General features: G+C 38.9%; 1 protein-coding gene across 1 annotated transcript in view; it reads left to right on the top strand.

Annotated features, from left to right (window-relative positions):
- The window catches only part of LOC147604578 (E3 ubiquitin-protein ligase At1g12760-like), a 56,161-nt gene extending 52,043 nt beyond the window's left edge, over positions 1–4,118 (top strand). The window contains exons 2-5 of the mRNA XM_086794486.1: positions 2,048–2,161; positions 2,326–2,458; positions 3,217–3,387; positions 3,818–4,118. Coding sequence (XP_086650612.1) covers positions 2,048–2,161; positions 2,326–2,458; positions 3,217–3,387; positions 3,818–3,991 — 592 coding nt within the window. The 3' untranslated portion in view covers positions 3,992–4,118. The remainder of the gene's footprint in view (positions 1–2,047; positions 2,162–2,325; positions 2,459–3,216; positions 3,388–3,817) is intronic.
- The last annotated feature ends 16,963 nt before the right edge of the window (positions 4,119–21,081 follow it).

The following is a 21,081-nucleotide window of genomic DNA, read 5'->3' as shown; positions in this document are numbered from 1 at the left end:
GGAATGAATGGATGGATGGATGAGGATGTATGTGAAGAATAGAAGTGGATGTATGTTAAAGAATGGATGTGGATGAGTGTATGTGAAAGGATAGATGTGGATGTGTATGTGATAAGTATGGATGTGGATGTATGTGAAAGGATAGATGTGGATGTGTATGTGATAAGTATGGATGTGGATGTATGTGAAAGGATAGATGTGGATGTGTATGTGGTAAGTATGGATGTGGATGTATGTGAAGAATAGAAGTGGATGTATGTTAAAGAATGGATGTGGATGAGTGTATGTGAAAGGATAGATGTGGATGTGTATGTGATAAATATGGATGTGGATGTATGTGAAAGGATAGATATGGATGTGTATGTGATAAGTATGGATGAGACAATATCACTTTGTTCGTGAGAAGATTTTGGCTGGTGACATCCTGCTAGTCTTTTGTTCGACGGAGGACAATGCGGCGGACCTCTTCACGAAGCCTCTACCGCAGTAGATGCTCCATCAGCACTCCAGCTCACTGGGGTTGGTTCCACATCCAAGAGCTGAGAGGGGGTGTTAGCAGTGATCTCCTGTCTGTACCATATTACACTTTAGGGAGTGAGGGCCAGTGTTGTGGGTGTGCCCTCCCGGTGTGAGTGTTTCTCCATTTTTCCCACTGTCCATGTTTTTCCCAGATTTTTCCAGTCATGGGGGTGCTATCTTTTCCCTGTTAGCCTGTAGGTTTGGCTGCTCAGGTGGGGCCCACTATTTTTTTCTACTAGCCAACTTGCTATTTGCTGGCCGACTGGATATTATCCCAGTCGTGGGCTTTCTTGGGGCTGTTGGCCTGTTTTGCATAGGCCAACCAGCAGCCCCAGCCCATATAATTGTGGGCCTTGCCTCCCTGCTTGGTTTGTACTGGATATCGTGTATATAGCAGAGTTTATACAGCGTTTCTCTCTCCAGCACTTTTGCGTTTCTTTTTTGCTCTGTTTTTGTCTCATTTCCGTTGCTCATTTTGACAGTATCTTGGTCTTGGATAGTGATCTGGGCAAGAGATTTGCTGATGCTTTGTGGAAAATCTGGTCCTGTATGCACCCACACCTTGGTTTATTGTAAAAGTTTCTATCTGAATAAAGTTGTTCCTATGGGGGGCTGGCCGTTCCAGCTCAGTGTGGCGTGATTATGGTTTTTCCACTGTGTTTTCATGCTGTATGGTATTTGAAGTGTTGGTTTATCGCTCTGGGTCCCCTTTTAGTTGCAGAGTGGCTGCCATGGAGTCCTCTTGAAGGGGTGAAGACCAAAGCAAGCGACACCTGCCGAGAGAAAACAGCCTGAGTGTAAGAACCTGCTGTGAAGAAGCGCTATTGGGGAGGCAGCGAGGTGGGGGCGTGACAAGGAAGGCAAGGCAAAGGGGGTGCTCACAAGAGGGAAAGAGGAGGCGACATAGAGGTGGGAGAAGGCGGGGAGGAAGGGCGGCAGGAGGGAATCGAAGGAGATGGCAGGGCAAAATGGAGGCAAGAGTGCATAGGGGTGGGGGGCAGATGCGCAGGAAACGGGGGCGCACTGGGGGCAGGCAGCAGGAGGGATGAAGGCGAGGGCGCACATGATGCAGGGCGGGCAGGCGGTGGAAGACGCAGCGCACAGGAGAAGGGGTGGGAGGGAGAGGGTGAAGGCGGGTGGAAGCGTTCGAGAGGAGGGATGGGGGGGATGCTTCAGCTTGTTGCGGAGGATGTAATTCTTTTTGGAGCCATTTTTGATGCGTAAGCTTGCAAAGTTTTGGGTTTATGAAGGTATATCTATTGGTAAGCAGCACAGTTTTTAAGGTTCTGTCCCATGAAGGTATATCTATTGAGTAAGCAGCAGGCTTTTAAGTTCGGTTTTATGAAGCTATATCTATCAAACAATCACGGAGCATGCATGATAGGAATAAACGTTAGAGTAGTGCAACCTCTGCAAAGAAATGCAAGTGTTGTATATATCTCTTAGCATGTTTTAAAGTTTCATTTATGCCATCACACGTCGAAGTCTTCATAATGTTTGAATCTCACAAGCTTACATGGATTGGCAGCATTGCTAAACGGATTGAGTCTGCCAACACGTCCTTCTCATTCGTTTGGTGGGTAGTTGGTTTCTACTGGACCACCACAGGAAGCCAGTCTCACAATGCACCTCTTTTATTCTGGTATGTATGATGATGGTATAATATTGATGAAGTGCATCTAATTGCTGATATGTCTGTAGAGAGCATGCACAGACATGCACACACATGTGCAGCTCATATGTTTATTTCTTGTGTATTGCTTAACATTATTGCATATGACTAACTCTTGTGGCTGATTTGGACAGGCTTTGTGTAGCATTTCTGGCATTTGATGTCTTCTTTGTGGTCTTCTGTGTATCTTTGGCGTGTATAATTGGTGTTGCTGTCTGTTGCTGTTTACCTTGCATCATTGCTATTATGTATGCGGTAGCCGAACAGGTAACGCTTAAACACGTGCCTCATTATTTGTTAATCTTTTTGTTTTTTCCCGTTGATGGTGTTTGTCGAAGTTTCAGAGGTGGGAATATTTAATTTAAGACCTGCACTGACTCTTGGGGATTAAGGGCATGAGTAGGGAGGGATATTCGATCACATAGTCCAAGGGTGGCTTTAGACTTGTCTGCTGGTCAAGATGTGAAGGTCCACAGACTTTCGTCTTCACACAGTCCATACCATGAGGGCCCACAATCCGCCCGCGGATGAGAGTTCTGGCCTCTGCCAATAGAAAGCTGTGCTTTACTAGGCCTACCACCCCGGCTGTGATTCAATAAATTTATCTACAAATAATATTTTCAAGTTGTGCCCACACCTTGTGAAAGACCACCCAGACAAGGAGGGAAAGGATGGTTGGCCTTGTCTGCTGATGGGTCTGAAGGCCCTCTTAGCTGACCAATTGTGAGGGACTGAAGTAACCCTGCAGAAAATGAAGTATTTTCATCCTCTCTGTAGAGGTAATTAGGTCCTAAATAATCATTAACCGAAGGGGCAAATGAAAGAGAACATTTAAATTACTGGGATGGAAATGCAAAGCTTACACTGTGAGCTGGATGGAGGTGATTAAGAGGAGTGTCAATCTACATAAATCGGCTAATCAATCTTATGCAAATGCTTGATTTTATGCAGAAGAGTGGTTAAGGATAAAAATTTTGCTTGATGGTGGTGTAATTTGAGTTTTTTCCCCCAAAAATTTATGACAGGAAGGTGCTTCCGAAGAAGATATCAACATGCTGCCAAAATACAAATTTCGACGCACTGGGACCTTTGCCAAAACAGGTGGGGACATGGCAGGCCCTTCTGGAGGAGTTATGAGTATGCTTGCTGCCACATCTGGAGCTGTTGTGGAGCGTGTTCTGCCTGCAGAAGATGCGGTAAGACAATCTGATGGCTGCTGTGAGGGAAAGTTGCAAAATTTTTGAACTCAGTTGTTTCCTTATCCCTCTCCTCTCACTGTTCTCACCAGTCTCCATGTTTTGCAACACATATTTTTACATCCAGTTTTATATCTAGATAATAAACCTAATATGTACATTATTACGTATTATCTGAAATAATTATGAAATATATGAATTGTTATTCTATTCTTATTTGATGTATCATTTCAATAATTGAAAATACTATTTACACAGACACGCACGCACGCACGCACGCACGCACGCACACATGCAGCGAGAGCAAAACAAAAATAATCTTTAATATTTGATGCAATAATTACAGACATACCTGAATTCCTTCAAAGGACCCACCCCACTCAAAGGTAGGCCAATGGTGACCCTTCACTTGCTCAATTTTTTGCTGCAGGAATGCTGCATCTGTCTCTCATCTTACGATGATGGTGTAGAGCTCCGGGAGCTCCCGTGTGGCCATCATTTTCATTGTGCATGCATCGACCGATGGCTCCGTATGAACTCTACCTGTCCACTTTGCAAGTACAATGTTTCGAAAGGCAATAATTCAGCAACGGAAGATGTATAAACAATAGGAATTTATCCCTTGCATGATGAGTGACTTTCAGAGGTGTATTTTGTGTATAAAGTGACGTAATATAGGTGGAAGACTACTGTGTTTCAAATAAATCTTTTCACATTAGCTTTGCATGCAAGCACTGAGATTCTTATCATTTTGTTTGACCTACGTCTGTTTTTTCTCTCTTAATGGTTTAATTGGATGTGTCCACATATATTGAGTGAACGCGCAGGGGAGAGTGGGTGTGTGTGTGTGCGACTATCCGCTGATGTGTGGACGTCAGTGGGGTGGACCCGGGTTCCACATGAGGAACAGTTACCACCCCCTCTCCAAGAAATCCAGTGAGTAGGGGATTTTCTTTCTGTACCTCCAAAGCCATCAAAGCCATTGAATTTTAGTCCTTCACAGTTTAATTTGCACATGTTTGTACACTTTGTTGGATTGCTAGTAGATATTCTCTACTAGTAGGTAATTTGCCTACTATTAAGTCTATTAAAAGAAGATAAAAAGAAGCAAATTTTTGGTCTTGTATAGTAAGGAAGCATGAGGGAAAATTGTAGTGTTTGGAGGTGGAAACATAGGACTATGGATGGAAAAAGGTAATACATGCACTTTCTTAAGGTGTATATTGTGGAAGAGGGGTGTTTGATTTGATTTTCCTTGGTTGAGTTACCAACTCGTTATAGCTTAGTTTATCATTTTTGTTTGTCTTAGTAAAGGAGGGGCTCTTTGTTCCCAAAAAAAATATATTCTCACCCCCCAAGCAAATATGTAGAATAGAGAGTGATTGGTTATGGAGAAATCAAACCCATTGAAAATTGGGGAGCCTTCTTTAGGGCAACCCATTTTTGGGTTGACCATTCCCCTTCATCATGGTCTTGGGCAAGATTCAATACGGCTTGTAAAAAGTAATGCCATATTAGTGGTAAAACTTTCCAAAAAAAATTCGATGCTCAAGTCTAGCACACATTCTAATGTGGAAGCATTGCTGATTGTATGGTTGAAGATCCCCCTCTTTTTATGTTTTGTCCCGGATACCAGGGAAAAGAGTTCTGAGGTCCCCTAGGAGCCGGCTCTCATGCAAAAATTAAATAGACACCACTTACGCACCCAATATGAAATTGCCTTTTTTTAGACTCAACTATTTCCAAAACAACATTACAATAAAACCACTGTTTTCATCATAATCCTCAGTATTCCAGTTCCAGGATCCAATTTTAACTTTTCCACTATCCAATCATGAAATCCAATTTTCAATCATTCTTTCCTCGGCGTTCCTATGGCATTATCGGCAACCAGAACGCTCACCACCTAGTCAGTCTCTCTAGGCTCACCTAGTACTTCACTAAGGGGCTTTTTCAATAGTTCTTAGCCAAGAATATAATCAAGATTTTTTCATAAAATCCATATTCCATTCATTCCTTCCTCAACGTACCTATGACTTCATTGGCAACCAAAACGCTCACCACTTGCTCACTCAGTGTTATTTTCATCAAAATTTAATTTATGCATAAAATGATGCATAAAAGAATATATTTTTTATTATAAAAGTGTTACTTTCATCATTATCGATTTTTATGCATATCCTGGGCGAGCACCGTATGGTCAGCACTCTCTAGGCTCCTTCGCAAGTGACCTAACGCTTCACTCATAGGCCGCTTCCTTGGCTCCTCATCCACCGTACCAGAAGCTCACCATTTTAATCGAACCGAGGCTGGTCAAGACCTCGGTCGACCTTGTCACGCGAGATGTCCTTCTTTGACTCTCCGTCAGCTGTTGTAACATTTTTTGCTTAGGTCCCCCACCACGACCTCATTTCATAAGATAGTGAAATGCTTCCCCAGCATTCTTGACGTAAAACAATCTTTAAAAAATAGGTTTCACATGCAAATACAGTCTCCAAGCAAAATTTTCATCTTTCCATATCATTCCATCATTTCACATCATTTCTCGTCATTTCTCATTATTTCACATCATTTCTCATCATTGCTCATCATCCTTATCATTCGACATTATTCCACATCATTCAACATCATTCCACATCAATTCACATCATCCCACATCATTCCACATTCATTCACATCATCCCACATCATTTTCACATTCATTCACATCATTCCTTCCACACATCATACTACACATTTCACATCCTTCCACACATCATTTCACATCATTTCACATATTTCATATCCTTTCATACATCACTTCACATCATTCCACACATCACTACACATCACCCTACATCATTTCCTCACCTTAATCCAATTTTCACAAACAAGGTGGTCTCTTTTCGCTTCGAGCGAATCAGTTTTGATTATCAACTTTCCTTGATCTAGTTATCAGAATCTTTGTTCCATATCAACCAGATTAAAAGTACAGTTACTCTACTTTTATTATTGACAGAACTTTCTAAGTCTCGGTCATTACTTGGCTCAGTTAAAGGTAACTTTTTTCTCGACTCAATTCAATTAAGTTTAAATTTCGTTCTCTTTTAAAATACTTATGCACACCTACTAATTCATTTTTATCTAAATGAATTATATTCATAATCATTTTCATAATTCTCATAAATTAAATGAATCTAGAGAATTTGTGCATAACCTTCTTTATTTTTCTAGTAAATGAATAATGCTCAAAACTTCACTTTTAGCATAAAATTTATTATGCGTAAATTCATTTCCTAATGATAAAAATTCTGCCATAGTTTTCTCGCATTTTCTATAAAATGATAATGCTTAAAAGTTCACTTTTAATATACAAATTATTTATGCATAAATTTTATTTTTTAATGATAAAAATTTTACCATAACTTTTTCATATTTTCTATGAAATGAGGATGCTGAAAATTTCACTTTTAGCATAAAAATTAATTTATGCATAAACCTTTATTTTCTAATGATAAAATTTTACCATGGCTTCCTCGCATTTACTATGAAATGAGAATGCTCAGAATTACACTTTTAACATAGAATTTAATATATACATAAACTCATATAAAATTTTTACCATAGCTTCCCCACATTTTCTATGAAATGAAAATGCTTAAAATTTTACTTTTAATATAAAGATTAGTTTATGCATAAACTTAAGCTTAAACATAAACATTAATTCATCATAAATCACGAAAAGCATGGTTTTAAGAGAAAACCCAAAAAATAAAATGCTTCCCAAGCATGAGGGAGGTTAGGAGATTAACATAAAAAAGAGAGAATAAACTTCATTGTTTAGGATTTGATTCTTTACCTTGCAAAAGTTGTGTAGCCCTCAAGGAGGAAGAGACTTGGCCACCAAGGAAAAAGGGTAATCTTCAAGAGAAGAAGAGGTTTAGTGAAGCACCAAAGCTTCACAACAATGGAGGGTCAATGAAGAGGGAAGAAGAAAATATACTAAATTAAAAATTACACTAGCATAGAATTACTCTAAGATGAAAATACAAAGGAATAGGGGTCTATTTATAGGTGAGGGAGGCCACCAACCAAGTCCAATTGGGATCTAGAGGCTTCCAGCTTCAGTTTGATCCAATTTGGACAAGTTTTGGACCAGTTAGGTCCACTTTTCTGATCTAGTTTGAAAGAGGTGAGGAGAGATGAAATATCTCCACCTTTATTCTATACTAGCCAATGTCTTTTTGCATTCACGAGCAGCATTTGGCGTTGCTTTGAGTCGTTTGATAAGTACATGTAGCCTTTGAATCTTTGCATCCTTCTCCACATTCTCTGCGAGGATCTCTTTCATTTTATCTGATGATGTTTTAAGTCCTTCTTGACATTGTAAAAGGCTGAATTGTGATGCTTGCAATTGAGATTGGAGAATATGGGTTTGCCAAGCTCCACTTGTTTGTAGTCAATCTTTTGCAGTTTCCTAACAAGCCAAGCTCTCCTTCACCAACAAATTGCATAAAAGATGATAAATTTCAGAAAGGAGGGTTTACTCTTAATGGAGGGTCAACTTGATAGAGATGCCCATCAACCCAAAGATCTACATTTTTCTCCTTAGCTATCCTACGAGCTTGGACAGATTGTGCATCAGTAGGATGGGTTTTTTAGAGCTACCATACTCTTCAGGAATACAAATGTGTAAATCAACCTTTCGTTTTCTAGCTTCAAAAGGGGCTATACACACAGCTTGCAAAGGCTCCATAGCTAAGCAGAGGAAGAAGCTAAAGCAGAGGCAGAGAGAGAGAGAGAGAGAGAGAGAGAGAGAGAGAGAGAGAGAGAGAGAGAGAGAGAGAGAGAGAGAGAGGGAGTGAGTGAGAGAGATTGTTAAAACTTTGCTTTGTAGGTTTAACACAAATCTATTTTTTTAAGTAGAAAATGATTATTTTGATATACAAATATACTAACATGGAGTTTTTCATCTTAATAAATGACATTTATGAGAAAAATTTTAAATTTTTTTTTTGGGGTCCCCACAATTTCAGGATCGGACAGTTAGTTATGTTTATGGGGTTGTTGGGACCTGACAGTTAGTTATGGATGTACTGGCTCCTGACAGGCTTCTGACGTGACCCTTGAATTATAAGCTATTTGGAGGAAAAAAATTATTTTCATTATACATATTGGTTGGGTGGTGTTTTTTCCACCTCAAAATGTAAAAAAATAAAAAATAAAAAATAAAAAATTTTCACTTTTTAGGGCCCACCTAAATACGAGAATGTTTTGCTGATGTGGAAGGGAGATATGGTGGGAGTTAATGAGAAAGGAGACTTCAAACTGACAAGAAAGATTCAATTTATAGAGAGTGAAGATAAAAAAATTCAAAAAGTAAGAGAGAAAGTATGAGAAAAGTCAAAAAGTAAGAGAGAGAGAGTATGAGAATATTCCCTTTAAAAAGTGAAACTAGGGGGGTATGGCTGATGTGGCAAGGCAAAAAATAGGGGTCATCATAGCCTTTGTCTCCCTTAAGCCCAGCTTTTTAAGCTCTAATCCCTTAAAATTAGGAATCCTTAAGAGGCCCTTTTTGGGTCCAAAAAATTCCTAATGCCTTGAAGTGAGCACCCATTGCCTAGATTTGAGAGAAAGCAAGATCCTCCTCCACTTGAGCTAGGTGCCTAGAATATGCCTCCTTGGATACTACATTAACCATAGTCTAACAAATGTATGATGGCTATAAGGCCTATGAACTATATGACCTTTTCCCTAATGTCACATGTATGATTTTTTGGTGTATTATTTTCAATAGATGGGAAGGTTGGATAAGCTATACTGTGGTTGGTGGAGAGGTCGGGGCGTGATAGGTTGTGGATAAGTTGGGGAAGGCATGGTATGGTTGGCCTCAAAGACGGGGTGTAAGTTAGAGAAGAAGATGGGAAGGTTGGCCTCCATTGAGTTGCCTACACAAGATTGAGCCCTGGCCCACTTGACAACAACACTTTTCTTAAGAATTTGGCGTTAGTTAACAACTACGCATGTGCTTGAAAGACAGCTTTATGAAGGATCATACATAGAGGTTCTCTCTCCTGCTCGCTCTCAATACACATACTCTCGCTCTTGCTCGCTCTCAATACACATAAAAGTGTCCTCTCTCTCCTCCTCACTCTCAATACACACACACACACACACACGCACACACACACACACACACACACACACACACACACACACACACACACACACACACATGTACATTAAATAAGAAAAGCCCCATCCACTCAAAACACACATATAGATCATTGTTCCTATCTTGATGCCCTCTTTGAGCATAAAGTGAAAGAGAAACGCCCATGATCAGCATAACGTCCAATCCTTACAATCCATGACACCACAACATGCAATAGCATTTCCTTGAAGACTTGAACTATGCTTCATCAATGGTCCCACATTTTGCATATGGAAGTGTGCTAGCTGACCATGTATCCTCCTACCCTTTTCTATTGCTTCCATGTTGGCACAAGCTCTCAAGGCACTATTAGGAGCACAACTTTGTTTGGTTTAATTCCCTTCGCTTGCATTTTACAAATCCATGCCATGATTTACATCTTGGTAGCTTTATTCTCGATGTTTTATGAGATTCCGTTGATATAATGTGGAGATGATCCATGGCAATGAAGGAGATACATATGGCATTGTTTCAATGGCACTGAGAAAGACACATATGGCACTGTAGGAGACACATATCCTCTTAACTAAGATTATCAACTGTGCATGTGACAATGTATTCTATGTCAGCTCTCTCAACATCCAAGGGAGTTTCCTGCTGCTACTACAAGTCATGTACATTAAGTGATTACCTCATGTATGCAAATGAGGTATGCCACCACGATGAGTAGCCTTGTGCTCCAGCACCATAAGGCACATCCTAGCAGCAGAAGCCCCAACCCATATCCATCAACCCATATCCATCAACATAAGATGGTACCGAGGAGAAGTCTTGTGCTCTAACACCATAAGGCACACTCTAGCAGCAACTAAACTAATGTGCTCCAACCCATATCCATTAGCATAAGACGATACCGCGAGGAGTATCCACCTTTAAGCCCATAGGCTCCACCATACCCACCAGCCCAAACTTTCTTGTCCATGTGTGTTGCCCTTAAGTTCAAGGCCATAGGCTCCACCATACCCACTAGGCCAAACTTTCTTGTCCATGTTTGTAAGTGTTTACCTTAACCACTTCTCTAGCCATGGTTGAGCAAAAGGTTCTTCTTCATGGCGGTTCTCACTTTGCTGCATTGGCTACTTTTTAGTACGCAAAGGGGCAGCCCTTACTTCCTGTGAGCTGTTGCTTTCATTGAAGGAAGCTACTAAGCAAACATCGTTCTTGCTCTAATGCAACTTCTATACCTGTCCACTCAAGCTATGGCCGTGTTGTGCTCTCTGTGGAAGGGAAGCCAGTTCCTCCACACTCCACCGACCGCTCCTGTAAGATTCCTCCCTCCAGCTTTTGAGGTATGCAGGTGTAAGAACCTCCAGCTTTTGAGGTATGCAGGTGTAAGAACCTCCCCTTCTGATCTTATAATTATTCCCCTCTGAAATAAAAGAAAGATCCTATTTTACCTTGTTTTGGCCTGGAGAGAGAAAATGTCTAGAGGGAGATAATTCAAAATTGAGATATTTTTGGATATAAAAATCCTCCTAGTGTCTAAAATGGTTTCCCTTGAAACAGAAATTCAAAAAGAACTTTCCAATGTGCAATTGAAATTAATTGAAAATAGGTATAAAGGACCTTAGCCTAAGGGGCTAGATTTTCAAAAATTTTTGGATTATGGTCCAATTAAGGTTCCTATGGGCCAATAGGATCAATCCAAGTGTAGGGAGGAGATAAATTGAAGAATAAAGAAAAACCCCCCAAAAATGAGTAAATGCTCACATAAGATGAAGAGTGGGGACTAAGGACCAAAGAAAAGAATTAAAAAATTGAATTTTGACACCTCAGTGTGGGGATCTCCACTCATGAAGTAGGTGTCTTTTTCTCATCATTACCCCTAATTTTTAATTAATAAAATGAGATATTTTCATCTCTCCTCTCTCCTATTTCAAAACTAGATCCAAAAAGTAAGCTGAACTGACCCAAAAATGGTCAAAAATTGACCAAACTGATCTGCAAAATTCTAGAATCAGTTTGCTTGGTTAGAGGCTCACTTTTTCCTATAAATAGAAGCCTCCCCCTTTGTAAAAGCTTAAAGGTGTTAATGCAGTGTTACTCTACTCCTATCCGGACCCATCTACATTGAATTTTTTTTAATAATTCAATTGTTTTTGGCCTCTCCAAAGTGAATTGGTGGCCACAATTGCTTCAAACAATAGTAGAACTCTCAATCCCTCAAGCCAAAGGAGAGCTTACAAGCTCCATGTAAGCTAATTTTCTTACTTTCTTTACGAATTTTAATGAAAAATCTATGGTTTTCTTAATTTTTATGTTTTGCAAATGATTGAATTAATTTCAAATGCTATGCCTTTGATGAAAAGGCCACCCCCTTCTCTTCTTTACATTCTAACCTTCTTATTGTTTACTCTCTTGAATTTAGAAAATTATGTAGATTAAAGTTTTATAATTCTAAATTGGATTAATTAAGTTAAATAAAGAAAGATAAAAATGAGAAATGGTCAGCCATACAAAGGAGGTTATGGTAAAATTTTCCAGATATTTGTGCAAAAGAAAGTTTATTTTTATGTTATTCCAAAAGAGTAATTCCCACCATTTTTGCATCTAAAAGAAATATTCTAATTACTCCATGTACATATTCACCTATGAATATGCGTGGTTATCACTGATATTAATTATTAAATTTGATTTCTATGCATAGAAAGATGCATAATGAAATTTTTTTATTACAAAAGTGTTATTCTTATTAAATTTGATTTTTATGCATAGAAAGATGCATAAAGAAAATTTTTTTAATTATAAAAGTGTTATTCTTATTACATTTGATTTCTATGCATAGAAAGATGCATTAAGGAAGTTTTTTTATTACAAAAGTGTTATTCTTATTAAAATTAATTTTTATGCATAGAAAGATGCATAAAGAAATTTTTTTATTATAAAAGTGTTATTCTTATTAAATTTGATTTCTATGCATAGAAAGATGCATAATGGAAAATTTTTATTACAAAAGTGTTATTCTTATTAAATTTGATTTTTATGCATAGAAAGATGCATAAAGGAATCTTTTTAATTATAAAAGTGTTATTCTTATTAAATTTGATTTCTATGCATAGAAAGATGCATAATGAAATTTTTTGTTACAAAAGTGTTATTCTTATTAAATTTGGTTTTTATGCATAAATAGATGCATAAAGAAATTCTTTTTATTTTCAAAGTATTATTTATTCCTATTAAATTTGATTTTATGCGTAAATAGATGCATAAAAGGATTTTTTTAAAAAGTGTTATTCCCATTGAAGTTGATTTGCATAAAGAATTTTTATCTCAAAATTAGAATTCTCTTAAATTCTATGTGTAAATTCTATGAGTATTTGATAAATGAATAATTAAATACTCTAAGAGAGAAATTTCAATCGTTGTATATTCACACGGATTGAAAAAAGAAAACTCAAGAAATCTATTGAGATCGAAATATTTAGATAAATGATTAATTTATTCCTCATTGGAATTCGTAACTAATTTAGAAATCAGTTAAGTAAATATTCAAAGAAAGAAATTGAGTAAAATAGGAACTGAATTATCAAACCTTTTTGAGAAAGATAATTCAGGAAAAATCTTATCCGACTTGAACCTTGAATCAGACGATGACCAAGACCAAACTCTTTCGTCAGTTTCGAGGAAAGAAGGTGTGACCAGTTTAGAAAAATAGATTCAAAATTCCTGCCAAATCTGAAACTAAGTTTGAGATCCTTTGAATTGATCTGTGGATCAAGGTTATAGAATTCGAGGAATTCTGGTATGAAATTCAAAATTTTTCGATCAAGAAGTTTCGGGGATACTGATTCAAGAGATACTCCTTGTATTCAAAAGAAAATCAAACTGAAAACTTGCATACAAACCATGTCTTTCTTAAAGGACTGTCTTACGCCAGAATTCTGGAGGGAGCATTTGGTATATGTTTTTCTAAGAGAAGTTCGGTTGCAATCAGCTGGCGGGGAGTGTTTAAAGGATGGCTCACGTGGCAAAGCCTGCCCAGGTCCTGACCAGCCTTGGTATGGTTGAAAAATGGTGGCTTCCGATACGATGGGCGAGGGCCGCAGAATTGGTCCCTAAGTGAATAGATGGATGGGATGTGCTGTGAATAGATGTGATGGGATGTGCTGTGAATAGATGTGATGAGATGTGATGTGAATCAGATAGAAGTGAATGAATGGATGAGATGTAATGTGATGTGAATCGGGATGTGAATGAATGAGATGTGATGACATGTGAATGAATGAGATGTGATGACATGTGAATTAGATAGATGTGAATGAATGGATGGATGGGATGTGATGTGAATAGATGTGATAAGATGTGATGTGAATAGATGTGATGAGATGTCATGTGAATCAAATAGATGTGAATGAATGGATGGATGGGATGTGATGTGAATAGATGTGATGAGATGTGATGTGAATAGATGAGATGAGATGTGACGTGAATCACATAGATGTGAATGAATGGATGAGATGTAATGTGATGTGAATCGGGATGTGAATGAGATGTGATGACATGTGAATGAATGAGATGTGATGACATGTGAATCAGATAGATGCGAATGAATGGATGGATGAGATGTGATGTGAATAGATGTGATGAGATATCATGTGAATCAGATAGATGTGAATGAATGCATGGATGGGATGTGATGTGAATAGATGTGATGAGATGTGATGTGAATAAATGTGATGAGATGTGATGTGAATAGATGTGATGAGATGTGATGTGAATAAATGTGATGAGATGTGATGTGAATAGATGTGAATAAATGGATGAGATGTAATGTGATGTGAATCGGGGTGTGAATGAATGAGATGTGATGACATGTGAATCAGATAGATGTGAATGAATGGATGGATGGGATGTGATGTGAATAGATGTGATGAGATGTGATGTGAATAGATGTGAGGAGATGTCATGTGAATCGGATAGGTGTGAATGAATGGATGGATGGGACGTGATGTGAATAGATGTGATGAGATGTGATGTGAATCAGATAGATGTGAATAAATGGATGAGATGTAATGTGATGTGAATCGGGATGTGAATGAATGAGATGTGATGACATGTGAATCAGATAGATGTGAATGAATGGATGAGATGTGAAATGGGACGTGAATGAATGAGACGTGATGTCATGTGAATCGGGATGTAAATGAATGATATGGGATGTGAATGGATGATATGTAGTATAACCCTTGTACATGCACACATTGGCAAGAAGAGCGCCACCTGATCTTGGGGTCGAGCATTCCATACAACACTTTTTCATAAACTGTACATGTTAGTTTATACACACTTTAATAGAGTGTACATTCTTTGAATGTATATCATTGTATTATCATCAAGCCAAAAACTTATAATCACCCTCTTAAGAGGACACCCTAGTAATGATTACATATTGGGCCAAAAATTTATAAAAATTTACAAAAGCCCTCAAAAAGGCCGCAAGAGATGAAAAGAAGTATTGATTACATATTGGGCCACAAATTTACAAAATCCCTCTAAAGCTACTTTTTCGTTTCCATGTGTGAAACACTTCCAGGCTCTCTTTATCCAACAAGGGCGTACACATAAGATTGGCGATTGCATGTTGTGGATGGTTCGTGGCGGCAAGCAGCCAATGCCAAATCCAATTAAGAATCTTGTAATTAAGAAACCCTGTGATTTCTGACATTTCCACGTCTGCAAGATTTGGAATGATTAAATAACCATGACATGGGTTTTTGAAACACTTGTAAGCTGAATCATCAACTATCACAGTGTTCGAATCATTAAATTGCTTGTAGTGGCTCTAGAAATCAGATAGGCACTTATAAAAAATCAGCTTTTCTGCTCCAGGAACTTTTGTGTTATCTTCCTGTCTTTGACAATGCTGCTGGGACAAAATATGGCCTGCTAATTTGGTTGCAGACTTTGGAAATGTTGCCTTTAGAGCAGCTTGCTTACATTCTGTGACCTTGCACAACTCCATATAAACACACTGAAGTTCTCTATGCACCATAGCAAAATGCAGAGGCTCCCTCATGGACAAATACTCGCTCTCCACCAGGGGCATATGTCACCTCTTTCATCCGTGTTGTATACCTTGGAATGTATTCACCTTCCCTAAAATGGCACAACAGCACACCATTAAGATCTAGTATCAATGCTCTGCGATCATTCTCCTCTGAAGTTGGTTTCTGGTTCAAATCCGGCTCTTCACATGTTACCGTAGTAGCACTCGATCAATCACTATTTCTTCCACTTGCCTGACTACCTGTTTTCTTTTCTTTACTGGTTGTGACCCATGGGCCAACAATGGCTTTAATTGTTCATAATCAACTATGATGGTATGTTTAGATGTGCAAACACCTCACTAAACTGATTGCAAGCTTGAAAACTTGCATCCAAACACAAACTTGAGGCATCCAAAGAACATGCATTAAACCCCCTATACTGACCAATCAACTGCAATACATAAACATGGGGGCACCCACATCACTAGAACAAAGTATCCTGCAAACAAAGTTGTAGTACAAAGAACATGCATTAAACCCCCTACTGACCAATCAACTGCAATACATAAACATGGGGGAACCCACATCACTAGAATAAAGTATCCTGCAAAAACAAAGTTATAGTACTTAGGCACTCATACACAAAATTGGAACTCATGGATAAAAAATGACATTTTTTATTATATCGTTGGTTTACAAAACATAGTTCCAATATAATTGAGAACTACAAAATACACCACCTCCATAAGGTGTGCAGCTACTAGGATGGACAAAAGAAAGAACTGGCCTTGTGACCTCACAGTTTCTTGCATGCACGAGTTTTACCAACTTTTACACTAAACTCAAATTTAGGAATTTTGGGAAATATGCACAATTTTGGGACAATTCTTTGTTAGATCCAATACAATGTTTACTGTGCGATATGCAAGATTTATTATTGGATGTTCTCAACAAGCATTCTTTGTTGTTAGATCCAATACAATGTTTACTATACGATATGCAAGATTTATTATTCACTTGCCAAGGATTTCTTGAGAGTATCATAGGCCTTCAGGCACTCCTTGTTCTATCAAAGGCAATGTGTAGCATGTAAAGGGGGTTTGGCTATGTCAACATACTAGATGATGAATTGTCTAATTGTCTATAGTAGCCAATGTGTCACATGAAGCGCTAAACACACTTAAAGTTGGTTGATGGTGGAAACTTGAGAATGAGTGGCACCTTAATGCCGTATGTAGATATCATGTGTTCTGAGATTATATGTTCCCAAAATGATGCCATGTTAAACCAATAATTAAAGATTTGGGGGATTGAGAGAGATTTGCTATAACCTACACCTCTCCATCACCTTCCTTAAGCACCAAAGATGTACTTTCCATTTAGAATTGACACATAGTCAACCATTAAGACTTCAAGAAATGTCTGGAGACACTCCTTGTAGACTTCAAGAAATGTACGGAGACACTCCTTGTAGGTCATCCACATCCATGAAGACACTCCTTATAGGATATGCACATCCATGAAGACACTCCTTATAGGATATGCACATCAATCTTTTAAAAGTTCTTTGGGCATTGGATAAACCAAAAGACATGACTCTATATGTAGTGTTGGAAACCTTTGCTCCATATTTACAATGTCTGGTAAGGAAGGGGGTCCCCCAGCTTGATTATGGAGTCATTGATGAAAATCTTTAGTCAAGAAATCTCTTTGAGGATAGTGTTGCTGCACATCCTGGTGATCCATTGATTCAGCTGCTATAAGATTTTCATCTCTCTCTCTCTCTCTCTCTCTCATCTTTTTGTCTCATAGACCCTAATAGCCTTTTTTTAAAGACTTTAATATAAGTTTCTTTCTTTCTATCTTTGTCCCTCTCTCTGTCCCTCCCCCCTCTCTCTCTTTCTCTCTCTCCTTCTCTTCATTTGATTTTATTATGTACGGTTAGATAGCCCATGGCAAGCATGGCCATACCATCACAGGCATGGAAATACCATTTAGAGCATGGACCACACTTTTTGGGAGTTGCGGCCCATCCTAATCATGGACATATGATGCCAATCATCATCATAAACAACCCATTTTGAGACTAATCTAAGCATGGACATACGGTGCTGATCATAAACCACCCATTTTGAGACTAATCTAAGAAGGGACACAAAATTACAAATATGAATAGAACATTCCAAGCATGGATAAACCACTCAATATATAGAGAATCCATTGCCAAAAATTGGACAAAGAGCTAGCCATGAATACAATGGCTTATAAATACATCAGTCCATGTAGCATGAGACGTAATTATCATATCGTTATCCATGAAGAGTTGGCCATCATAAATTATACATTAGCCCATGTAGTGTGAGGAGTCATAATTATCATATCGCTGTCGCGATGAAGATCTAGCCATGAATACAATGGCTCATAAATACATTAGCCCATGTAGCGTGAGTTCTAATTATCATATCGTTATCCATGAAGTTTCACAAGGAGTAAAATCATGTTCACAATCATGAAAGAATGTACTATGACACATGCATCAATAGCCCCAACAATGGAGCATAATATGCCTTCCAAAAAAGAAAAAAATTGAATCTCTCAAATTTCTTCTTCTAGACCACTAGCTAGATAGAAATATTCATGAGGTCAAGAATTCTATACTGAAACTAAATGCATACCTGGCATACTCCTCTTTTTGTGAGTCTAACAAAACCCCTATTGTAACTATACAAGGATTCACCCAAGCCTTTTTTGTGTTACCACGGAAGTGTTCTACCTTCTCGAGAAAAAAGATAGCTCAAGGGTAATCAATCTTACACTCATCAGATGGGTGTTTGAGGAGCAGCGAGGGTTCTGATATTGATGAGGGAAGAATAAATAGAGATACATGATCCCGGTAAGGCACGCTTTCCCCTCCTCTATTTGATGTTACTATTTCTAAAGTGTCAAAATCCGATTAATACCCGACACTTATGTGGTTTCGGACCACCTAGTCGGCTCGTGAAGAGCAGCAACTAATGCAACTGTGCCCAATGCGACGAGCCAACGTTGGCATGTTGAGTTGTTGGTCTACCTAAGCTTGAGGAGTTAGACGTGATCATAAGCAAGTTATTTTCTAGGTCCTTCATGATTCCAGATAGGAGTTAACATCTAGGCATGAATTCAATTAACACAGAATGAACACAGAATAGACAGAACTATGCATTGTTTAATAGAGACAAGTTAGAGACCAACCCATGAGACATTCTTCAATATTGGCTTGGATTCATGGAGAACAATACATTCTTCAATATTAGTTGGGATTCATAGAGTATAATACATTGGCAATCATTGAGCTCATGAACTAAGCTCAACCATCCACTCTGTTCTCTCTCCTCTAATCCACACATGCCTGGGAATAATCCACTCATGAATTTGGCAATGTCATCCCAGTTGGAAGGCCTCATGGCGCCCGCCTCTTGTGCCAAATGCACCAAATTCTGTATGCATTTGAGGGCAGTTTCCTTCCATGCACTTAGGCTCTTTTGACCTAGTTCCTCTTGCAGCTTCCATTGCATATCTTCCCATGCCCTCTTTTCTATTTTGCCCCAACTTTGGAAGTCCTAAAGCATGTTTTCTTTGGATTGTATTTCCTTAGCATGGGCTTTCTTCATGGCATCCAATCGCTCGGCCTTCTTCCTAATGTCTACATTTGTTGTCGTCATCGGCTTGTTTAAGCCTATCTTTCAACCCTTGCCCTCTAGTCACCCTTGTGGGTGTAGCTGCTTCCACCTCCTTCTTTAGCGCCTTAATGGTCTTGCCATCGTGTTTTTACTGTTCTTTTTATTCTTTGATGAGTGCTTCTAGTTCTTCAGCACCTTGATGGTCTTGCCATCTTGCTTTTGCTGTTCTTTCTATTCTTCGATGAGTGCTTCTAGTTCTTTAGCACCTTGATTGTCTTGCCATCCTGCTTTTGCTATTCTTTGTATTCTTCGTCCTTTAGCTCATTTGCAAGGATGAGGTCCAGTGTTGTTGTGGAGCCAGTCCACAGTACAATCTCCTTACCTTTCTCATCTGGTTCAATAGCTTGCTGCTTCCCCTCTCCTTTCAGGATGGCAAACCTCTTTTTCCAAACCTCCACTTCCTCACGAAGCTGTTCGTTCTCCTTGTGCAACTCTGCATCCCTGATGAAGGTGTGGGTGCTTGCATTTTACTGCTGTCAGCTTTTCCAAATAAGCTCCCCACACCTCCTTAAGGTTATCCAAGGTGTGACCCTCCCATTGCTCCATCCTTTCTGTGTCTAGCTTGTAAACTTCTAGATATTCTTCCAAATCTAGCACTGCTAATCTTGCCTCTGCTTTCACCATCTCTACTTTATCTTTAACGGCCCTATTCTGGATGTCCCTTATGATCTTGATGTGCTACTCAGTGGATTAGGGTGACTTGTCCTTCTATCCTTACCTACTTTTTTATGGCCTGATTTAACTCATGTTGCATTTGCAGTGTTTCCTGGTTCTTCCTGGACATATTTTCCTTCACCTCCTCCACCTCCTTCTTTGTTCCTTTGTTGGCCCTTGCTAGAGCTCCTTAATTTGCTTTTGCTTGTTATACATTCGGCCCGCTTTTGCCCTTCTTCTACACATAGCTCCTCTTGCAAAGTGTTGGTGGCAAACCAGCCCATTTGGCTATTACCTAGATCACTGCTGGACTACAATGTTGTGCAACAAACCGGGCCTTTGTGTTTTGTAACAACTTGGTAACAACTTCTTGATGAGAACGGGTAGTATCCGAGGTTGCAATGGAAAAAAGGGGATTAGTTGAAAAAGGGGATAGATTGTGAGAGTTGACCTAGTCTACCCGACTAAGACTACAGAAGGAAGTGCATCATTGTCTGGATAGAGAGATACGTGTCGGGTCTACAAAGGCTTTGAGGAGAGAAATAGTACCGAATAGAGACACAAGAGAGTTGAGTGAGCAGTTCATAAGCAGAGTTATTTTAAGGCATTGTGTTTTAATACTCAAGAATGGACTGGACCTTGTCTTACTGTGTTGCATTATATCTATTCATCTATGTCTATTTAATGTTCAATCTTGTGTTAAGTCATTCCTGTCTAGATGTGAAAGTTTGTCTGGAATTTGGATAGCCGTAGGAATTACCCTGCTTGCATTCATGCTCAATCTCCTTGCACTTAGGTAGATGGTAGCTCAACGTTCTAGTGTTAGCTTTTATTGCATTGGGCGACACAGCTGCATTAGTCGCTACTCCTCTAGAGCTAACTACATGGTATGGAACCACCTAAGTGTCGGGTCCTAACCAGACACAAACACTTTTTGGTGGTGATCCTACTATGCCCGGTAAGGGAGTAGGAAAATAGAGGTTAGTTCTAGGTCAGTAGTTAGAAGAGTGAAGCTAGTTGAAATAAATCGAGAAAGGGAGTGCGCACACAATGGTGTTAGGAATGTTCAAGAGAGAGTCATAAGAGTACAATGGAGTGTGCATGGAGAATGAAGGTAGCTTAAACAGAGCAATGTAGCACT

This window comes from Cibotium barometz, chromosome 61 (assembly GCF_041138505.1).
Source record: "Cibotium barometz isolate CiBa-2024 chromosome 61, ASM4113850v1, whole genome shotgun sequence".
NCBI lineage: Eukaryota > Viridiplantae > Streptophyta > Polypodiopsida > Cyatheales > Cibotiaceae > Cibotium > Cibotium barometz.
The sequence above is the reverse complement of the archived record's forward strand: the minus strand, read 5'-3'. Positions and strand labels throughout refer to the sequence as shown.